Source organism: Thalassophryne amazonica, chromosome 2 (genome assembly GCF_902500255.1).
Source record: "Thalassophryne amazonica chromosome 2, fThaAma1.1, whole genome shotgun sequence".
NCBI classification, from domain to species: domain Eukaryota; kingdom Metazoa; phylum Chordata; class Actinopteri; order Batrachoidiformes; family Batrachoididae; genus Thalassophryne; species Thalassophryne amazonica.
Window position 1 is genome coordinate 137,843,594 of NC_047104.1, and position 20,455 is coordinate 137,864,048.

At 38.5% G+C, this 20,455-nt stretch overlaps 1 protein-coding gene across 1 annotated transcript in view; it reads right to left on the reverse strand.

Moving 5' to 3' along the window:
* The window catches only part of gldn (gliomedin), a 38,561-nt gene extending 35,649 nt beyond the window's left edge, over nt 1-2,912 (reverse strand). Inside the window, exons 1-3 of the mRNA XM_034194311.1 lie at nt 2,247-2,912; nt 2,112-2,163; nt 2,013-2,030 (exon numbers count right to left, since the gene is read on the reverse strand). Coding sequence (XP_034050202.1) covers nt 2,013-2,030; nt 2,112-2,163; nt 2,247-2,777 — 601 coding nt within the window. The 5' untranslated portion in view covers nt 2,778-2,912. The remainder of the gene's footprint in view (nt 1-2,012; nt 2,031-2,111; nt 2,164-2,246) is intronic.
* Nucleotides 2,913-20,455: the final 17,543 nt, after the last annotated feature.

A 20,455-nucleotide genomic window follows, 5' to 3' on the forward strand; every position in this document is an offset into this window, starting at 1 on the left:
TAAGGCAAATGACTTAAGGACGGACATGAAGGGAAACCATTTATTGTGTTTATCATTTAACTAGACATAGCTGCGCTAACCTTAGAATAGTTTCTTGATTGGTTGACTAAATAGTGGTAACGTAGGGGTTATTTGATGCATTTAAATAATAAATGTGTGACGCTTTAACAAAATAATATGTAGAACCAAGTATAATGGGTTGGAGCCTCTGGTTGAGTGAGTCAATAGATGCCAGAAGATGATTGGTTGCACTGATGTCAATGTGAAGCCTTTACTTTGCCATGATTAAGAGGTTGATGTAACTTGTTTTATGTGGCCATTTTAAGTGCCTTGAATTACACCAAAACTCAATGTTTGAATGTCACCTTGTGTTGATATAATCCAGCTAATTGATCACCTTGTGCCTTAGTATGTAGGTTCACCTGCACTGCAATATTTACCGTGTGAAGTATCACTGATATTCATATCCGCACCAGAGTTATCAGTAAGTCGAGTGCTGTGTTTTTCTTTTTTATTGCAATGCACAAATGAGGATGTCTTGTCAGTAAACAACCCAAGAGTATAGTTGATGTAATGGGACTCTTTCGAGTCCCAGAGGAGGGACTGTAGAAGAATTTTTAGGTCCATATTTGAACTGTGATGAACTATCAAGTGTCCTGATCCGAACTGTATGTCCTCTGGTTGAACTAGCAGGTGTTCAACCCAAAAAAAGGGCTCTATTAGTCATTTAGTCTGTCAGGGGCTTTCCAAGGCCTTTTAGGTGCTTTCCCGCAGGCCACGTGCAGGGGCCTCAGGCCAGCTGCACGTGTGGCTGAGGCCACGTGCGGAGGGGGCCTCAGGCCAGCTGCACCTGTGGCTGAAGGTCTTTTAAAAAAATCAGTTGTAAATCCTTCATGTTTTAATGGGAGCGTTTGTCACATTGAAATAATGGCCTAACACCTGCTTAGGGTTCACTAGAGGACGCTTCCAATAGAAAACCATGTCTTGGGAATGAAATAAATAAAAAAGTCGAAGGAGGAGCGATGCCCGCGGATCTCCAATAAATAGACGAGCGCGGTTGTCATATTCAGTCTCTCTAGAGGACTCAGTTTGTCTAAGCTTTGTGTCGAAGGCTTAAATAAACTTAAAAACTCTGTGCATTTGATCTTGCTTAAGGCTGAATTATTCTAAAGTGTTGTGTCATTTTCTAGCATATCACTTGCAATTAGTTTGTGTTATCTAAAAGACGACATCCTGAGAAGACTAAAGACGAGCCGCGACACTGATAACTGGAAGACAGACAAACAGGCATAAAATTTGAATCTCCATCCAATGTTGGTGGTGTAGGTAAATCCATAACAGAAAAATGAGAGTGATTGAGGAACTTTTGTTTGAGATATAATGCAAAATTTACACCAAATGGACTCTACAATATTAAATTCAAATGTCCCAAAAAATCCAGGTCAGATCTGGATCAAACTTTGTCAGGTGATAGTGAGTGCCAGTCTGCACCTCACTTTCAAATACGAGAGTGATTGTGGCACATTTGATAAAGATATAATGTAAAATATACAATAAATGGAGTTTTTAATGGTAAATTTAAATGGCAACAAAATCTGTCATCTGGATCAGAACCAGTTAAAACTTTGTCAGTCGATAAAGGATACCATCCTACATAACACTCTCAAATATGAAACAAACCTGACCTTTTTTGACAAAGTTATGAATTTTTGAAAATTCATTCAATGTTAAAGGATAGAGATTTTTCCTGACTTGGACCTTTGACCTTGAAAATTGAGCCAGTTCTTGCCTGTCAGCATATGAATCCTCTGTAAAATTTCATAATGATTTATGAAGAATTGTGGGTTGCAGACTGTTCACAAACAGACAGACAAACAAACAAAAACAGAACCTGTGGCCAACTTCTTCACCGGATGTCACAACTGAAAACACATTCTGCAAGCAAATGGCTCACTAAAGTACAAAAGAGGCTTGACTTTTAAATTTGGATTAAAAATGAAAGTCACACTCACCAGGGGGTCCTGGGGGTCCTGCAACAGAATGTTTGCTGACATTAGGAATGAAAATATCGTTCTGGATATCGTCACATATTTGCTATGTGGAACACATACCGGCCAGGCAGACACCCTTGGTGCTGTTGCAAATGTCAATCAACAATTTGATCTAAAAATCATAACCAGAAATAATAAAGTAATTCAAAGTATTTTGCGTGTATTGTGTCACAGCAGACAGATGTGCAGCCTCACCGGCACCATGGAGTAAGTCATCATCATCATCATGTCATCCTGCATGTGAACTTTGTGATGACTCTGGCTGTGCTTGCGCTTCAGCCCATGCTTCGTCTTCTTCTCCGGTTCCTCTCCCACCTCATGGCTGACCTCCTGCTGGAGCTCCTGCCCCACCTCCTGCTGGAGCTCCTTCAACTTCAACTGCCTCTCTTTCTCCAGCTCTTCACTCCTCTTGTTCCTTGAATACTGGTATTGCTGGGGCTCTCCGATACTTGCCCGAATCCCTGCTCCTCCTCTAGGCACCTCCTGAAGGAACTCCACCACCGAGCTCTGCTCCACCTCCGTCAGCCTGGCTTCCGTCTGTTTCAGCCAGACCCGCTGTTGGTTCTGTTGGATCAGGAGCATCAACAGGCCCACAGAGTTCACCAGGGCCACGAAACAGGTCACATAGAGGACAGTGCGCTGAGCGAGCGTCATGCTGGGGGTCGGGATCCACATGGTGACACTTTCACGTCCACTTTTCTGAAGGTCAGCCACCGTCTTCAGCATTCACTCCAGTAGATCTGTGGATGTGAAAGAAGAAACGTCAGACAGGAATCCAAGTTCTGTCAAGCCACCTCATACCAAACAAATCCAACATGAAATAAGTACTGAAGGTCCGGTTCAGCCTGTTAGCCTCCAGATAGAGTCCAGTCAGTGAGTCGGTGTGTGTGTGAGTCGGGCTGAGAAGGCAGACTGGTCAACACAGGACATGCAAAGCAGTCATGTAGGAGTGGGCATGACACAATCCTCCGGGCTTGTCTGGGAAGAAACCCCGTCCTGTTCAGTCACCTGATTTATATTCAGCAGAACCCATTCTGCTGCACAGCCGTGGGCAGTGTGACATCACACACACACACGCACACACACATCGGCATGTATGATACATACACACAAACTGCGCGAGCACACCCATAGATTGCAGAACTCATTATTGTAGGATACATTTCAGCTCATTGAATTTCTTGCAACTATTTCTTTCATACAGTAACAACGATTCCCTCGGAGCACTTTTTAAAAAATATTTCAAGAACCATTAACATCAGTGAGGGAGCCCAGAGTTTTCCTGCTTTCTCCTCCTCTGTCTCCTCCCCGGGCTCTTCTCCTTCATCCTGCCTCACAGCTTCCATCCAACGACGACATCAATGACCCATTTCAAGTGCTCTCATTTGTGAAGGAAAGTGACATTTCTTTTGAAAGATGACAGGTCAGGAAAGGAGAAAAAATATTAATAATCAGATCCTGGGATTAGAAGCATCACTGTGCAGCAGCGACAGAACTGACTCTGTTCAAATACAGAAAGATGAAAGTGCAGCTGATCCATTTTCTGTGCACATCTCATGATTACTTTATGAGTTATTATGTTTGCATTGAAGTATGATGCTGTGTTTGTTGACTGAGGCTGTGTGGACTCAGCCTGAGGATGTGGGCCACTTTAACCCTGCAAGCACGTCTCGAAATGTGTCCATACAAAGAGACTTAAGAGGTCCATCCTTTGTCCTCTGTTGTTCTTTGAGTTCAGTCAGACTTTAACGTTTAATGCCCAAACCAAAGCAAACCATTACATGAACCACTGAGCAGTCCCCAACATGATGGTAAATGGACTGCATTTATATGACACTTTTCCAACTGCATCATAAGCTCAAAGCGCTTTACAATGATGCCTCACATTCACACACTGATATCAGGGTGCTGCTATGCAAGGCGCTTGCTACATTCCTGCAGCAACTAGGGGATTTAGGACCTTGCTCTTAGTCACTTTCCAAGCTCGTTGGGTTTTGAACCAAGAAGCCTCTGGTTTGAAGCCCAGCACTGAACCACTAGACTATCACCTCCCCACGAAATTATGATTTAATAAACACTTGAAAGGCGGTTCATAACTTTTAATGCCCACACAAAAACAAACCATTATGAGAGCCACGAGCTGTCCCAAAAATTAAGATTTGATAAACACCCGTACCAAGGTTAGTCTGTTAGCTTAGTTAGCTTGGACTCTAAGATAGGGGCATGTTGTCATAAGGTACTATGTTAGTTCTGTTATGGAACAATTTGCCATGAAAGCTGCACGATCTGCACAAAAAGCTGCAGTGAGTCAGTGGTATGTCCACATTACTGCTTCAAAGACAGTAGCATGGTGGGTTAGCGGTTAGCACTGTTGCCTCACAGCAAGAAGGTCGTGGGATTGATTCCCATCTGTGACCTTTCTGTGTGATGTTGGCATATTCTCCCCGTGTTTGCGAGACCACATACAGGTTAGGCAAATTGGAAACTTTATAATTGTCCAGGTCTCCCTTGCAAAAGAGATCTTAATCTCAGTGGGACTAACCTGGTTAAATAAAGATAAAATTAAAAGAACAGGATGCGATGGGCTAAGCTATTTTATTCAAAACTTCAGAGATAAGGGTGAGAAGTGCTCAATAACTCTGTATTCAGTACCTGTGTTTTTGTCAGTATACGTTTTCAATAGCAGCATGGTGGAATAGAGGTTAGCACTGTTGCCTCACAGCAAGAAGGACATGGGATCACTTCCCACCTGTGGCCTTTCTGTATGGAGTTTGCATGTTCTCCCCATGTTTCTGTGGGTTCCCTTTAGGTGCACCGGCTTCCTCCCACATCCAAAGACATGCAGGTTAGGTGGATTGGAAACTTTAAATTGTCCGTAGGTGTGTATGTGGGTGTGTATGTGTTTGTCTATATGTGGCCCTGCAACAGACTCGCGTCCTGCACAGGGTGTACCCCACCTCGCACCCTATGACCCTGAATTGGAGTAAGCCGATATAGAAAATGGATGGATGGATGGAAGTTTTCAATAAATTTTCTCAGTTGATAAAGAAGATGGCACTCATCCATGATTTACGAATGCAACAGTGTTCAGGCTTCTTTTATCACACACTGAGCCACCCATGCTCCAACTGTTTATCCATTTATGTGTTCATTTGCAAACAGAATTAGTCACGTCAGGCGGGGTTTGTCCACTCTGTATGCAATCTGTGGTTACAAATCTGAGCCAAGTGTTGCTAGCTAGCATCAGCGGAGTTAGCATTATGTTTGATGTTGGCAGTCAGGATGTGGGACGTGCTGATGTAAAGTTAATATGTAAACAGATTTTCACTGGAAAATTTGACGTTCTTCACCAGCAAAAGGTTTATGTGAACTAAAAATACCACAACAGGTGTCACTATACATCCGTGTTTTGAAAATGATAAGAAGCAAAAGAGACAATACGAAAATGTGATGAAATATATATTTTAATGTAAACAATTTGACCAATTCATATGAAAATGTGATAAAATATACATTTTAATAGTGAAGGCCGCAGCAGGCGGGGCCTTCACCCACTTTACCTCAATTCGGATGACGGACTACTTCAAATGTAGTGCATATAAACAATGTCAAATGTCTATGTGTTGTCTTTAATTCTGATGTGTGCCATTATTACGGTAAAGAAGTAATAATTGTGGATTAATTGCTGTATCTTGTCTGAGGTAATTGGAGTGTGGAAGTAATTTCATTGTTGTTGCACTCGTGTAATGACAATGACAATTAATGTCATCTCTCTAATGCCAACAATTTGACCAATTCATAGAAAAATGTGATAAAATATACATTTTAATGCCAACAATTTGACCATTTCATATGAAAATGTGATAAAATATACATTTTAATGAAAACAATTTGTCCAATTCATATGAAAATGTGATAAAATATACATTTTAATGAAAACAATTTGTCCAATTCATATTAAAAATGTTATAAAATATACATTTTAATGCCAACAATTTGACCAATTCATATGAAAATGTGATAAAATATACATTTTAATGCCAACAATTTGACCAATTCATATGAAAATGTGATTAAAATATACATTTTAATGCCAACAATTTGACCAATTCATATGAAAATGTGATAAAATATACATTTTAATGCCAACAATTTGTCCAATTCATATTAAGAATGTAATAAAATATACATTTGAATGCAAACAATTTGACCAATTCATATGAAAATGTGATAAAATATACATTTTAATGCCAACAATTTGACGAATTCATATGAAAATGTGATAAAATATTCATTTTAATGCCAACAATTTGACAAATTCATATGAAAATGTGATAAAATATTCATTTTAATGCCAACAATTTGACGAATTCATATGAAAATGTGATAAAATATTCATTTTAAGGCAAACAATTTGACGAATTCATATGAAAATGCGATAAAATATACATTCGAATGTCAACAATTTGACCAATTCATATGAAAATGTGATAAAATACACATTTTAATGCCACCAATTTGACCATTTCATATGAAAATGTGATAAAATACACATTTTAATGCCACCAATTTGACCAATTCATATGAAAATGTGATAAAATATACATTTTAATGCAAACAATTTGACCAATTCATGAAAATGTGATAAAATATACATTTTAATGAAAACAATTTGTCCAGTTCATATGAACATGTGATATAATATATACTTTTTAATGCCAACAATTTGACCAATTCATATGAAAATGTGATAAAATATACATTCTAATGCCAACAATTTGACCAATTCATATGAAATGTGATAAAATACACATTTTAATGCCAACAATTTGACTAATTCATATGAAAATGTGATAAAATATACATTTTAATGCCAACAATTTGACCAATTCATATGAAAATGTGATAAAATATACATTTTAATGAAAACAGTTTTTACATTTTAATTTTATACATTTTATACATTTAATTTTATACATTTTAATGAAAACAACTTGTCCAATTCATATTAAAAATGTGATAAAATATACATTTGAATGCAAACAATTTGACTAATTCATATGAAAATGTGATAAAATACACAATTTAATGCCAACAATTTGACCAATTCATATGAAAATGTGATAAAATACACATTTTAATGCCAACAATTTGACCAATTCATATGAAAATGTGATAAAATACACATTTTAATCACAACAATTTGACCAATTCATATGAAAATGTGATAAAATATACATTTTAATGCCAACAATTTGGCCAGTTCATATGAAAATGTGATAAAATATAAATTGTAATGCAAACAGTGTGACCAACTCATATGAAAATGTGATAAAATACACATTTTAATCACAACAATTTGACCAATTCATATGAAAATGTGATAAAATATACATTTTAATGCCAACAATTTGACCAGTTCATATGAAAATGTGATAAAATATAAATTGTAATGCAAACAATTTGACCAGTTCATATGAAAATGTGATAAAATATAAATTGTAATGCCAACAATTTGACCAATTCATATGAAAATGTGATAAAATATACATTTTAATGCAAACAATTTGTCCAATTCATATTAAAAATGTGATAAAATATACATTTTAATGCAAACAATTTGACTAATTCATATGAAAATGTTTCTGTGTAGGCTCTCAGTTGTCCAGGTGGTTTTCATAGCAGAGAAGCTTGAATCTTTGACTGGACTGGGTTGCTTGACGCGAGGACGTTTCGCTTCAAATCGCAGAAGCTTCCTCAGCTAAAATTCTTGCTCTGGTAGTCTGACTTCTGTCTTGACTCTTGTAGAGAAGAACAAAACAGAAGCCACAAAAGCTGGAGTTTTAAACGTAATCAGTCCCCTCCTACCGAGAGGCCGACTGCTACAGGCTAGTGACTAAACAATAGCTCTAATTAGCACCTATTGTGCTCTAGTAAGCACCCTCCTAATGATGGGACGGAAGCCTCTCCTGATGGCTCCCTTGACGACTCTCCTGATGACGTGAATGATTCATTACCATGAACAAAACACTGAAACTGCTTTGACCTGAGTACTCCATTATAAACAGGGGACAAAGCGTGTCTCAGACCCCCTCCCCGGTTAAGGCTGGGTTTCAACCGTTTCACATAGAATGCCTCTTTGAAAATGTGATATGAAAATGAAATTCATATGAAAAATTCATATGAAATGTGATAAAATATACATTTTAATGCCAACAATTTGACAAGTTCATATGAAAATGTGATAAAATATACATTTTAATGCCAACAATTTGACCAATTCATATGAAAATGTGATAAAATACACATTTTAATGCCAACAATTTGACCAATTCATATGAAAATGTGATAAAATACACATTTTAATCACAACAATTTGTCTAATTCATATGAAAATGTCTCTGTGTAGGCTCTCAGTTGTCCAGGTGGTTTTCATAGCAGAGAAGCTTGAATCTTCGACTGGACTGGGTTGCTTGACGCGAGGACGTTTTGCTTCAAATCGCAGAAGCTTCCTCAGCTAAAATTCTTGCTCTGGTAGTCTGACTTCTGTCTTGACTCTTGTAGAGAAGAATAAAACAGAAGCCACAAAAGCTGGAGTTTTAAATGTAATCAGTCCCCTCCTACCGAGAGGCCGACTGCTACAGGCTAGTGACTAAACAATAGCTCTAATTAGCACGTATTGTGCTCTAGTAAGCACCCTCCTAATGATGGGACGGAAGCCTCTCCAGATGGCTCCCTTGACGACTCTCCTGATGACGTGAATGACTCATTACCATGAACAAAACACTGAAACTGCTTTGACCTAAGTACTCCATTATAAACAGGGGACAAAGCGTGTCTCAGACTCCCTCCCCGGTTAAGGCTGGGTTTCAACCGTTTCACATAGAATGCCTCTTTGAAAATGTGATATGAAAATGAAATTCATATTAAAAAGTCATATGAAATGTGATAGAATATACATTTTAATGCCAACAATTTGACCAGTTCATATGAAAATGTGATAAAATACACATTTTAATGCCAACAATTTGACCAATTCATATGAAAATGTGATAAAATACACATTTTAATCACAACAATTTGACCAATTCATATGAAAATGTGATAAAATATACATTTTAATGCAAACAATTTGTCCAATTCATATGAAAATGTGATAAAATATACATTTAATCACAACAATTTGACCAATTCATATGAAAATGTGATAAAATATACATTTTAATGCCAACAATCTGACCAATTCATATGAAAATGTGATAAAATATACATTTTAATGCAAACAATTTGACTAATTCATATGAAAATGTTTCTGTGTAGGCTCTCAGTTGTCCAGGTGGTTTCCACAGCAGAGAAGCTTGAATCTTCGACTGGACTGGGCTGCTTGACGTGAGGACGTTTCGCTTCAAATCGCAGAAGCTTCCTCAGCTAAAATTCTTGCTCTGGTAGTCTGACTTCTGTCTTGACTCTTGTAGAGAAGAACAAAACAGAAGCCACAAAAGCTGGAGTTTTAAACGTAACCAGTCCCCTCCTACCGAGAGGCCGACTGCTACAGGCTAGTGACTAAACAATAGCTCTAATTAGCACCTATTGTGCTCTAGTAAGCACCCTCCTAATGATGGGACGGAAGCCTCTCCTGATGGTTCCCTTGACGACTCTCCTGATGACGTGAATGACTCATTACCATGAACAAAACACTGAAACTGCTTTGACCTGAGTACTCCATTGTAAACAGGGGACAAAGCGTGTCTCAGACCCCCTCCCCGGTTAAGGCTGGGTTTCAACCGTTTCACATAGAATGCCTCTTTGAAAATGTGATATGAAAATGAAATTCATATTAAAAATTCATATGAAATGTGATAAAATATACATTTTAATGCCAACAATTTGACCAGTTCATATGAAAATGTGATAAAATATACATTTTAATGCCAACAATTTGACCAATTCATATGAAAATGTGATAAAATACACATTTTAATGCCAACAATTTGACCAATTCATATGAAAATGTGATAAATAAATGAAAATTCTTGAAAGGGTAGTTGTAAAACAGCTAACTGATCAACTGCAGAGGAATGGTCTATTTGAAGAGTCTATTTGAAGAGTCAGGTTTTAGAATTCATCATAGTACAGAAACAGCATTAGTGAAGGTTACAAATGGTCTTCTTATGGCCTCAGACAGTGGACTCATCTCTGTGCTTGTTCTGTTAGACCTCAGTGCTGCTTTTGATACTGTTGACCATAAAATGTTATTACAGAGATTAGAGCATGCCATAGGTATTAAAGGCACTGCGCTGTGGTGGTTTGAATCATATTTATCTAATAGATTACAATTTGTTCATGTAAATGGGGAATCTTCTTCACAGACTAAAGTTAATTATGGAGTTCCACAAGGTTCTGTGCTAGGACCAATTTTATTCACTTTATACATGCTTCCCTTAGGCAGTATTATTAGACGGCATTGCTTAAATTTTCATTGTTACGCAGATGATACCCAGCTTTATCTATCCATGAAGCCAGAGGACACACACCAATTAGCTAAACTGCAGGATTGTCTTACAGACATAAAGACATGGATGACCTCTAATTTCCTGCTTTTAAACTCAGATAAAACTGAAGTTATTGTACTTGGCCCCACAAATCTTAGAAACATGGTGTCTAACCAGATCCTTACTCTGGATGGCATTACCCTGACCTCTAGTAATACTGTGAGAAATCTTGGAGTCATTTGTGATCAGGATATGTCATTCAAAGCGCATATTAAACAAATATGTAGGACTGCTTTTTTGCATTTACGCAATATCTCTAAAATTACAAAGGTCTTGTCTCAGAGTGATGCTGAAAAACTAATTCATGCATTTATTTCCTCTAGGCTGGACTATTGTAATTCATTATTATCAGGTTGTCCCAAAAGTTCCCTGAAAAGCCTTCAGTTAATTCAAAATGCTGCAGCTAGAGTACTAACGGGGACTAGAAGGAGAGAGCATATCTCTCCCATATTGGCCTCTCTTCATTGGCTTCCTGTTAATTCTATAATAGAATTTAAAATTCTTCTTCTTACTTAAGGTTTTGAATAATCAGGTCCCATCTTATCTTACGGACCTCATAGTACCATATCACCCCAATAGAGCGCTTCGCTCTCAGACTGCAGGCTTACTTGTAGTTCCTAGGGTTTGTAAGAGTAGAATGGGAGGCAGAGCCTTCAGCTTTCAGGCTCCTCTCCTGTGGAACCAGCTCCCAATTCGGATCAGGGAGACAGACACCCTCTCTACTTTTAAGATTAGGCTTAAAACCTTCCTTTTTGCTATAGCTTATAGTTAGGGCTGGATCAGGTGACCCTCAACCATCCCTTAGTTATGCTTCTATAGACTTAGACTGCTGGGGGGTTCCCATGATGCACTGAGTGTTTCTTTCTCTTTTTGCTCTGTATGCACCACTCTGCATTTAATCATTAGTGATTGATCTCTGCTCCCCTCCACAGCATGTCTTTTTCCTGGTTCTCTCCCTCAGCCCCAACCAGTCCCAGCAGAAGACTGCCCCTCCCTGAGCCTGGTTCTGCTGGAGGTTTCTTTCTGTTAAAAGGGAGTTTTTCCTTCCCACTGTCGCCAAGTGCTTGCTCACAGGGGGTCGTTTTGACCGTTGGGGTTTTTACGTAATTATTGTATGGCCTTGCCTTACAATATAAAGCGCCTTGGGGCAACTGTTTGTTGTGATTTGGCGCTATATAAATAAAATTGATTGATTGATTGATAAAATATACATTTTAATGCCAACAATTTGTCCAATTCATATTAAAAATTTGATAAAATATACATTTTAATGCAAACAATTCGACAAATTCATTTGAAGCGCACTCCTTATATTGAAAATAGGAAAAAAGTCAGCGCAGTATTTCTTACAGCCTATTCAAATGTGGAAAAAAAGGCCTGTGGTTATTTTGTGTAAACACACCAGAAATAACCACAAACTGCATGGTGCAAGTGATCTACATTACACTGAAGTCACAACAGGTGCAGCGTTATCTTTGAGTTTTGGAAATGTTCAAAAATGTTGACAAAACACAAACTATTCACAAGCTAACTGCATGTTGCCAACTGCTGTAGTACAAGCAAAGAAAAAGAGAGAGAGAGAGAGAGAAATAGTCACACACTGGTACAGTGTGAGCAAAACTGCAATTATGTGCATAATAAGGTTCTGTTGCATGTGTGAGAGAAACATTAGTTGGTTGATTATTGCCAAATATGCATTTCTTTTATGGCTATACGAGGTCTATTAGAAAAGTATCCGACCTTATTATTTTTTTCAAAAACCATATGCATTTGAATCACGTGTGATTACATCAGACATGCTTGAACCCTTGTGGGCATGCGAGAGTTTTTTCACGCCTGTCGGTTACGTCATTCACCTGTGAGCAGTCTTTGAGCAGTCCTCTCGTCGATTTTTTCATTGTTTAGGAATGGCTCAGAGACTGCTGCTTTGTTTGATCAAAATGTTTTCAAAACTTTAAGGCACAACTGAGTGGACACCATTCGATAAATTCAGCTGGTTTTCGGTAAAAATTTTAACGGCTGATGAGAGATTTTGGTCTGGTAGTGTCGCTTTAAGGACGGCCCACAGCGCCTGACGGCGATCTGCGCTTCGAGGCGGCGTCGTCTCGCCGTTTCAAGTTGAAAACTTCCACATTTCAGGCTCTGTGGACCCAGGAAGTCGTCAGAGAACAGAGAACTTTCAGAAGAAGTCGGCATGAGGAGTTTATTCGGACATTCCATTGTTAACGGACATTTTGTAATGAAAGAACGTGCGGGCAGAGTCGCATGTCGGGCCGGACCCGACCGCGGGGGGTCACGACAGGAAAAACACCTCCGTGTTGGAAACCTTAAAGGGCAAGTTGTTACATGCTCAAGCTGTTAAACAATTTCTCAGTTACTCACTTGTTGAAAGCCATCAAAAGCCGCCTGAATTTTACAAATGGTTTTCAACACGGAGGTGTTTTTCCTGTCGCGGCGCACACAGATTTGCCGAGTCATCACGGAAACGACTCGGCGAATTTGCGCGCACGTCTTTCATTAAAAAATGTCCTTAAACAGTGGAATGTCCGCATAAAGTCCTCATGCCGGCCTCTTCTGAATCTTCTCTGTTCTCTCACGACGTCCTGGGTGAATTAAGCCTTAAATTAGGATGTTTTCAGGACGACGGCGCCTGGAAGCACTGCAGGACGTCCTGCGCTGTGGGAAGTCCTTACACCGACAGAAACACCCCATAATCTCTCATCAGCCGTTAAACCTTTCACCGAAAACCAGCTTAATTTCTCGAATAGTATCCACTCGGATATTCCTCACAGGTCCAGAAAAATTTTTGATAAAGCAACGCGCGCCGTCTGGAGCAGCGTGTGAAACAAAGGAATTCAGCCGAGAGAGCGGGACCACATCTCACTCAAGGCCTGCCAACAGGGAAATGACATCAGCGACACGCGTGAAAAAACTCACGCATGCGCACGAGGGTTCAAGCATGATTGGTGTAATCGCATGCCATTCAAATCCATATAGTTTTTTTTTTTTTTATAAAACTGCTGGTTAGTTTTATAAGATACCTCGTATTTACAATCTTTACTATTAGAAAAAACATTTACACCTTCAAAAGTACTAATAATGGTATCACCACTGGCTTGAATTAAGTGTGCCCACCACCCAAGAAATATGTCTACCCAGACTATACCTACGGTTAATAAAATGACATAACCTGTTTTATACCCCAGGGATATTGTGGATTAGTTCAGTTTTTTGTACGTATCCTGAGATACACAAAATAAGGAAGATACTGTATATCTTGATTTTGCTTCACATGCTGATAACAGCATGTATTCGGTCGGTACAACTTCATGAATTTTGTAAGACCACATTAACATGTTGCACATGTAATCTGGAAATTGAACTGAAAATCTACCAAGAATGCTGTGCATCTTAGTTTTCAACTGAAAATAATATGAAGAACACACACAGATAGTTTGGAATAGTCCAAAATGTATTTGGGTGTATAGAATCCAGCCTGGCTTACGTTTTTATTATGTATACAGACAGCTGTAGGAGTTCTCAAGACAACAGTTACTTGGTTAAATTTTCTGATGACTGTACTGTTGTCTCTTCTTCACGGTTCAGAATCAGACCACAGAGCTGTTTTATCAGATTTTATTTGTTGGTGTGATTACAACTTATTACCTGCACCTTTTCTCTCTCCTCTGTGCGAGATCATTATGCCTTGTGCCTCTTTCTAGTGTTTCTTTCTGAGTGTCGAGTCCTGTCTAGCCTTGCTCTGTTTATGACCTACCTGCCTGTATTTTACACCTTATTCTATACTTAATGCTTCGGATACTTTTGCTTGTAGCAGCCAGCCTTTTTGTGTACCAAATCTGCTTGAACGATCACTAAACCCTGTTGAACGCATGTCTGAATCCTGCAGTTGTGTCCAACCACCTTGCATCACCAAGTCTGAAATTCTCCACCACTATATTTTTTTTCAAACTCCTTACAGAATCCGTAAGTGCACCCTGGGGCACCATAGAAAAATAAGCTTTTCTTATATAGAGCTCTATGAATTGCAGTCTTAACATCATAGCTCAATCATAGCCCATCCTAGTATCTCCCCAAAATAAAAAGCCTATTATGTAGATAAATGTATTATATGTTGGTTGACTTTGATGCACCAGATCAATTTAAACAGCTTTATTTTATGTACCATGTACCTGTTTGCCACCTGTTGCACTCAAAAAATGGCTCATTGCATGAACTCAATTTAACTGTGTGCAGAATTTCCATCTAATTAATATATGTAGCCCCAACTCAAGAAAGCACATCCATGCAAGATCATTTAATTTTAGTTGGGACTACATATCTCATATCTCGTTGGATTGGATCAAAATCCAATCCAACGAGTCAGTTTTTTGAGTGTGGATAGCTTTGGACTTGTTGCAAGGAAGAATCTTATCATCACATGCATGGTAGAAATTAGGAGCAGGTGTGATTGATGTTATTTGTCACTTGAAATAAGCTCTGTTGTCTGTTTCAGCCTCAGTCCAGTGGCCTTGCTGGCTACTGTTGCATATGTAGAAAGACATGTTTAAACCACTCACTCACATGCTCATTTCTTCTTCTCTTTCCTTTATTCCTCGCTCTGTTTTATCTCCTTCTCTGTTTCCAATGTGAGCTTGTCAACACTGTGTTTTCCTGATCTCTTCCACACTGCCCGGAATCTGAGCATAAACTGTGCATTAATTATTGTTTGGAGAACCAACTCTTAATTAAATTTACAGCTTTTTTATCGTGATGCTTAGTATGATTGAGTTTGATACCTCAGCTGTAAATCAACAGCAGTTAGCTTTAGCTTTGATTTAAAAGTGATGAAGTAATGGCATGGTTTTAAAATGTGTACATAATGTATACTCATACATCTTGATAAGAAAATGAACAGAACAAGTTAGACCGAGAGAGTTAATGCTAAGTCTCAGTATTTTGTGAGGGAGGTAGACGGGCAGCGCTCCAGCTCTGTGATATCATGTCAAATTTGAATGGTGAGGTTTGCAAAGTTGTTCTTGTTACACACTTTCCTACATCATAAGTATCTGTTTTTTCCTCCAAAGGTACCATCAAATGAAATGATGCTTTTATTGTAAATATTTGTCTATGTTTCTTTTAAGGATCCATGTGATGATGAACTTTGTTCATATGTGGTGTAGAGACAAATGCGTAACCGCAGAAATGAGGTTACACCAACATCTGTTCCGCTGATCAGCTGGAGTGGGAGCGTGGCGGGGGGGGGGGGGGGGGGGGGGGGGGGTGTGTTTGGGCTTCTGTGTAATCATGTAGAACAATCTAGATGTGAGTCGCCGTTACGGGACGCGCCAGGGCTCCAGCACACAGGCGGCCATTTGAAGTGCACATTCCTGCAGCAGAGTGTGGGCAGTGAATGTATTCACTGAGGCATTTGTCCAGATTACATGGGACAGTGTTTCCCCCAACAGCAACGTCTTTGTCACAAATACTCACAAAATACTATAAAGGTCAGGGCGGGTGAGTGACTTATCCTTGCTATGAAGCACAGCATTACACAACCGCAGGGGTACTGACCATTAGTCAGCTAATATTCAACAAGGCTAATGTTAGCTCTAGCTAGCTAACATTAGTTTGCAAAACTGTAATCTACAGCAAATTTTAGAAACTAGCTACAGTGTCCTCCAAAAGAATTGGAACACTTGCTATATCACACTAATTTGTTTATATCATTTCAAATACAAAAAAAAAAACAAAAAACAAAAAACAAAAACAAACAAACAATAAGATAAAATAAACAAATAAAAAATAGTAAAATTATCTTTCTTAAATTCAAACTGACAGCAAGGAGAGAGGAGTATTTTTTTTTTTACCAAAACACTTACCTATAAGGGGGGAGTTTGCTTATCGACCATTAGTCAGCTAATATTTAACAAGGCTAATGTTAGCTTTAGCTAGCTAAAGCTAACATAGCACATTTAATTTCGTTGTGACTTTGTAAAAAGTAACAATGACAATAAAGACTACTACTACTACTATTAGTTTGTTAAACTATAATTTACAGCAATTTTTAGAAACTAGCTACAGTGCCCTCCAAAAGAAGTGGAACACTTGCTATTTCACACATTTTAATTTGTTTATGTCATTTCAAATACAAAAAAAAAAAAAATCAATAAGATAAAATAAACAAATAAAAAAAAATAGCAAAATTATCTTTCTTAAACTCAAACTGAAAGCAAGGAGAGAGGAGTATTTTTTTTTCACCAAAACACTTACCTATAGAGGGTTTTCAATCACGTGACCGATTTGCTGCAGGACAGGTGCTGTCTCTCTCAGTGCCATGGTGCCGTAAGGCTTCTTCGCACCGACGTTGAAGCTTCTGCAGTTGTTCGCCAAATGCACGTAGCGTATCACAGCGGCCACCGCGCCGTAATCCAGAATGGCCGCGGGACACAAAATGACATGACTGATACGTCACATGAAAACCCTCTATAGGGGGGGGGGGGGTGTTTGCTTATCAACCATTAGTCAGCTAATATTCAACAAGGCTAATATTAGCTTTAGCTAGCTAACATTAGTTTGTTAAACTGTAATTTACACCAAATTTTAGAAACTAGCTACAGTGCCCTCCAAACGAACTGGAACACTTGCTATTTCACACATTTTGATTTGATTACATCATTTCAAATACAAAAACAAAACAAAACAAAACAAAAAACCAATAAGATCAAATAAACACTTTTTAAAAAATAGTACAATTATCTTTCTTAAACTCAAACTGAAAGCAAGGAAAGAGGAGTATTTTTTTTCACCAAAACACTTACCTATAAGGTGGGAGTTTGCTTATCGAGTCAGCTAATATTCAACAAGGCTAATGTTAGCTTTAGCTAGCTAACATTAGTTTGTTAAACTGTAATTTACAGCAAATTTTAGAAACTAGCTACAGTGCCCTCCAAACGAACTGGAACACTTGCTATTTCACACATTTTGATTTGATTACATCATTTCAAATACAAAACAAAACAAAACAAAACAAACAAAAAAAAACAATAAGATAAAATAAACACTTTTTAAAAAATAGTACAATTATCTTTCTTAAACTCAAACTGAAAGCAAGGAAAGAGGAGTATTTTTTTTTCCACCAAAACACTTACCTATAAGGTGGGAGTTTGCTTATCGAGTCAGCTAATATTCAACAAGGCTAATGTTAGCTTTAGCTAGCTAACATTAGTTTGTTAAACTGTAATTTACAGCAAATTTTAGAAACTAGCTACAGTGCCCTCCAAAAGAAGTGGAACACTTGCTATTTCACACATTTTAATTTCTTTATGCCATTTTAAATACAAAAAATCAATAAGATAAAATAAACAAATTTAAAAAAAATAGTAAAATTATCTTTCTTAAACTCAAATTGAAAGCAAGGAAAGAGGAGTATTTTTTTCACCAAAACATCAAATCTAGGCTTGCATCTCAGATTTACCTTCTGGCAAATTGTAGCTGAATTTTCAGGTCTTGCAACACATGCTCAATTTCAATTTATTTTCATTTATATAGCGCCAAATCACAACAAAGTTGCCTCAAGGCACTTCACACAAGTAAGGTCTAACCACCACCCCAGAGCAAGCACACAGGTGACAGTGGTCAGGAAAAATTCCCTCTGAGGGGTGACCATTTGCTTGGGCCATGCTAGTGACACAAATTACAAAACAAATCACAAAACGAATATACAGGAAATGTCACTGTACAGGACAAGAGGGTTGCAGGAGCCCCAGGAATACATTTAATGTCAGCCGGCGTCTCTAACCTGACTTTGTGGGTGATAGATCCCCAATCACTAAAGTCCGGCATTTCGGCCTGGATATAGGAGTGGAACTCACATCAGGCATATCCAAGGGAACTCACATCAGGCATATCTAAAGGAACTCACATCAGGCATATCCAAGGGAACTCACATCAGGCATATCTAATGGAACTCACATCAGGCATATCCAAGGGAACTCACATCAGGCATATCCAAGGCAACTTACATCAGGCATATCTAATGGAACTCGCATCAGGCATATCCAAGGCAATTACATCAGACATATCTAAAGGAACTCACATCAGGCATATCCAAGGGAACTTACATCAGGCATATCTAAAGGAACTCACATCAGGCATATCCAAGGGAACTCACATCAGGCATATCTAAAGGAACTCACATCAGGCATATCCAAGGGAACTCACATCAGGCATATCCAAGGGAACTTACATCAGGCATATCTAAAGGAACTCACATCAGGCATATCCAAGGGAACTCACATCAGGCATATCCAAGGCAACTTACATCAGGCATATCTAATGGAACTCACATCAGGCATATCCAAGGGAACTCACATCAGGCATATCCAAGGCAACTTACATCAGGCATATCCAAGGGAACTCACATCAGGTATATCCAAGGCAACTTGCATCAGGCATATCTAAAGGAACTCACATCAGGCATATCCAAGAGGATATCAAGTCTGGGAGCATGCACTTATGCTGAGCTCTGTTGCATCCACAATAACACAGAACCACGTTGGGTCCTGGATGGCAACCACCCAGGCTGGCAACCAGTCCATTTGTGCACGGTGGATGTGATTGTTTCTGAAAATCTTCTCCTACAAACCCTACGCCCAAAGTACATAAATAAGCAAATAATTAATATGTCCAGCTGGATATTTTCCTGCAACATATTTCAGGAAAAACAAATACAATTGTTGAAAATTGTCATACATATGATGGTAATGAGTGTGTGAATTGTGAAAGTAACTTGAAACATACTATAAAAGCTTATGCAGTCTGATAATAAACATGGCTAGATTTGATCCCCATCCAGACAAGAAAAAATGGGGTCTGAGGTGAAAGAACCAGCATTTGTCTCATTATTCTTGTTAACCTTGTTGAGGAGTGAAGTTGATCCAAGTGTGCAGCCGAGTGCCATCTTTTATGGCAGCAATGTTGGTCTGCAAGTATATGAATGTGAAGTGTCGTACATCACACATACGTTGATGTGCAACCCTATTTACTTTAACTTTGATTTCACTGCAGGCAGCATGAACCCAACATATTTAATGTTTTGTATGGTCAGTTGAATTTCATTTGTTAATATACATTGATTCCTGCTTTTAGGCCTGTGACATGTTCTAAAAAAAGTTGGGACAGGGGCGATTTAGGACCAGTAATGAGATTTAAATAATAAAAAAAAAAAAATCACACACACACTTGTGTGAATGTACATCATTTGATGTTGCAGGAGGGGCAAGTTTTTTTTTTAAAATCTCACTGCTTCTCGTCTCCATCTGCTGGTGATCTGACAGAGTAAACCAAAACAAAGTTCATTCCAACCCTTTTATCAGATAGCTGGAGTTGAACTTCACAGACAGCTGTAAATATATTTATTTTAAGAAAATGTTTAACATTAATTAAGAATCAGATAACATTATAGTGGTACTTCAACGTATCTGCTCTTGTTACAGTTGTGGTCCTTCCCTGTGAGGCTGAAGTCGGGCCGCTCCATGATAACAAGGAGAATTAAATTTTGCCAGCGAGATAAAGCTATGAAAATAATAATATTTTTAAGCATTAGAGCAGATTCTACCCTGAGGGGTTTCTGTCCAACTCGAGCTTCTAAGACACTTTAGATGTTCAAAGCTGGACAATGTAAGCTGCTTCTCATCAGTGGAGAATTGTCAAACAAAAACCATGACAGGAGTTCAGCAGGGGAACATGAATCCTGCCTGCTCAAGGGCATGAGCGCAAATCCAATCCTCAAGGTTAACCACATATTGTTTACCCTTCTGCTCCTTTGTTGTGGCGTTTGTGTTACCCTGACCT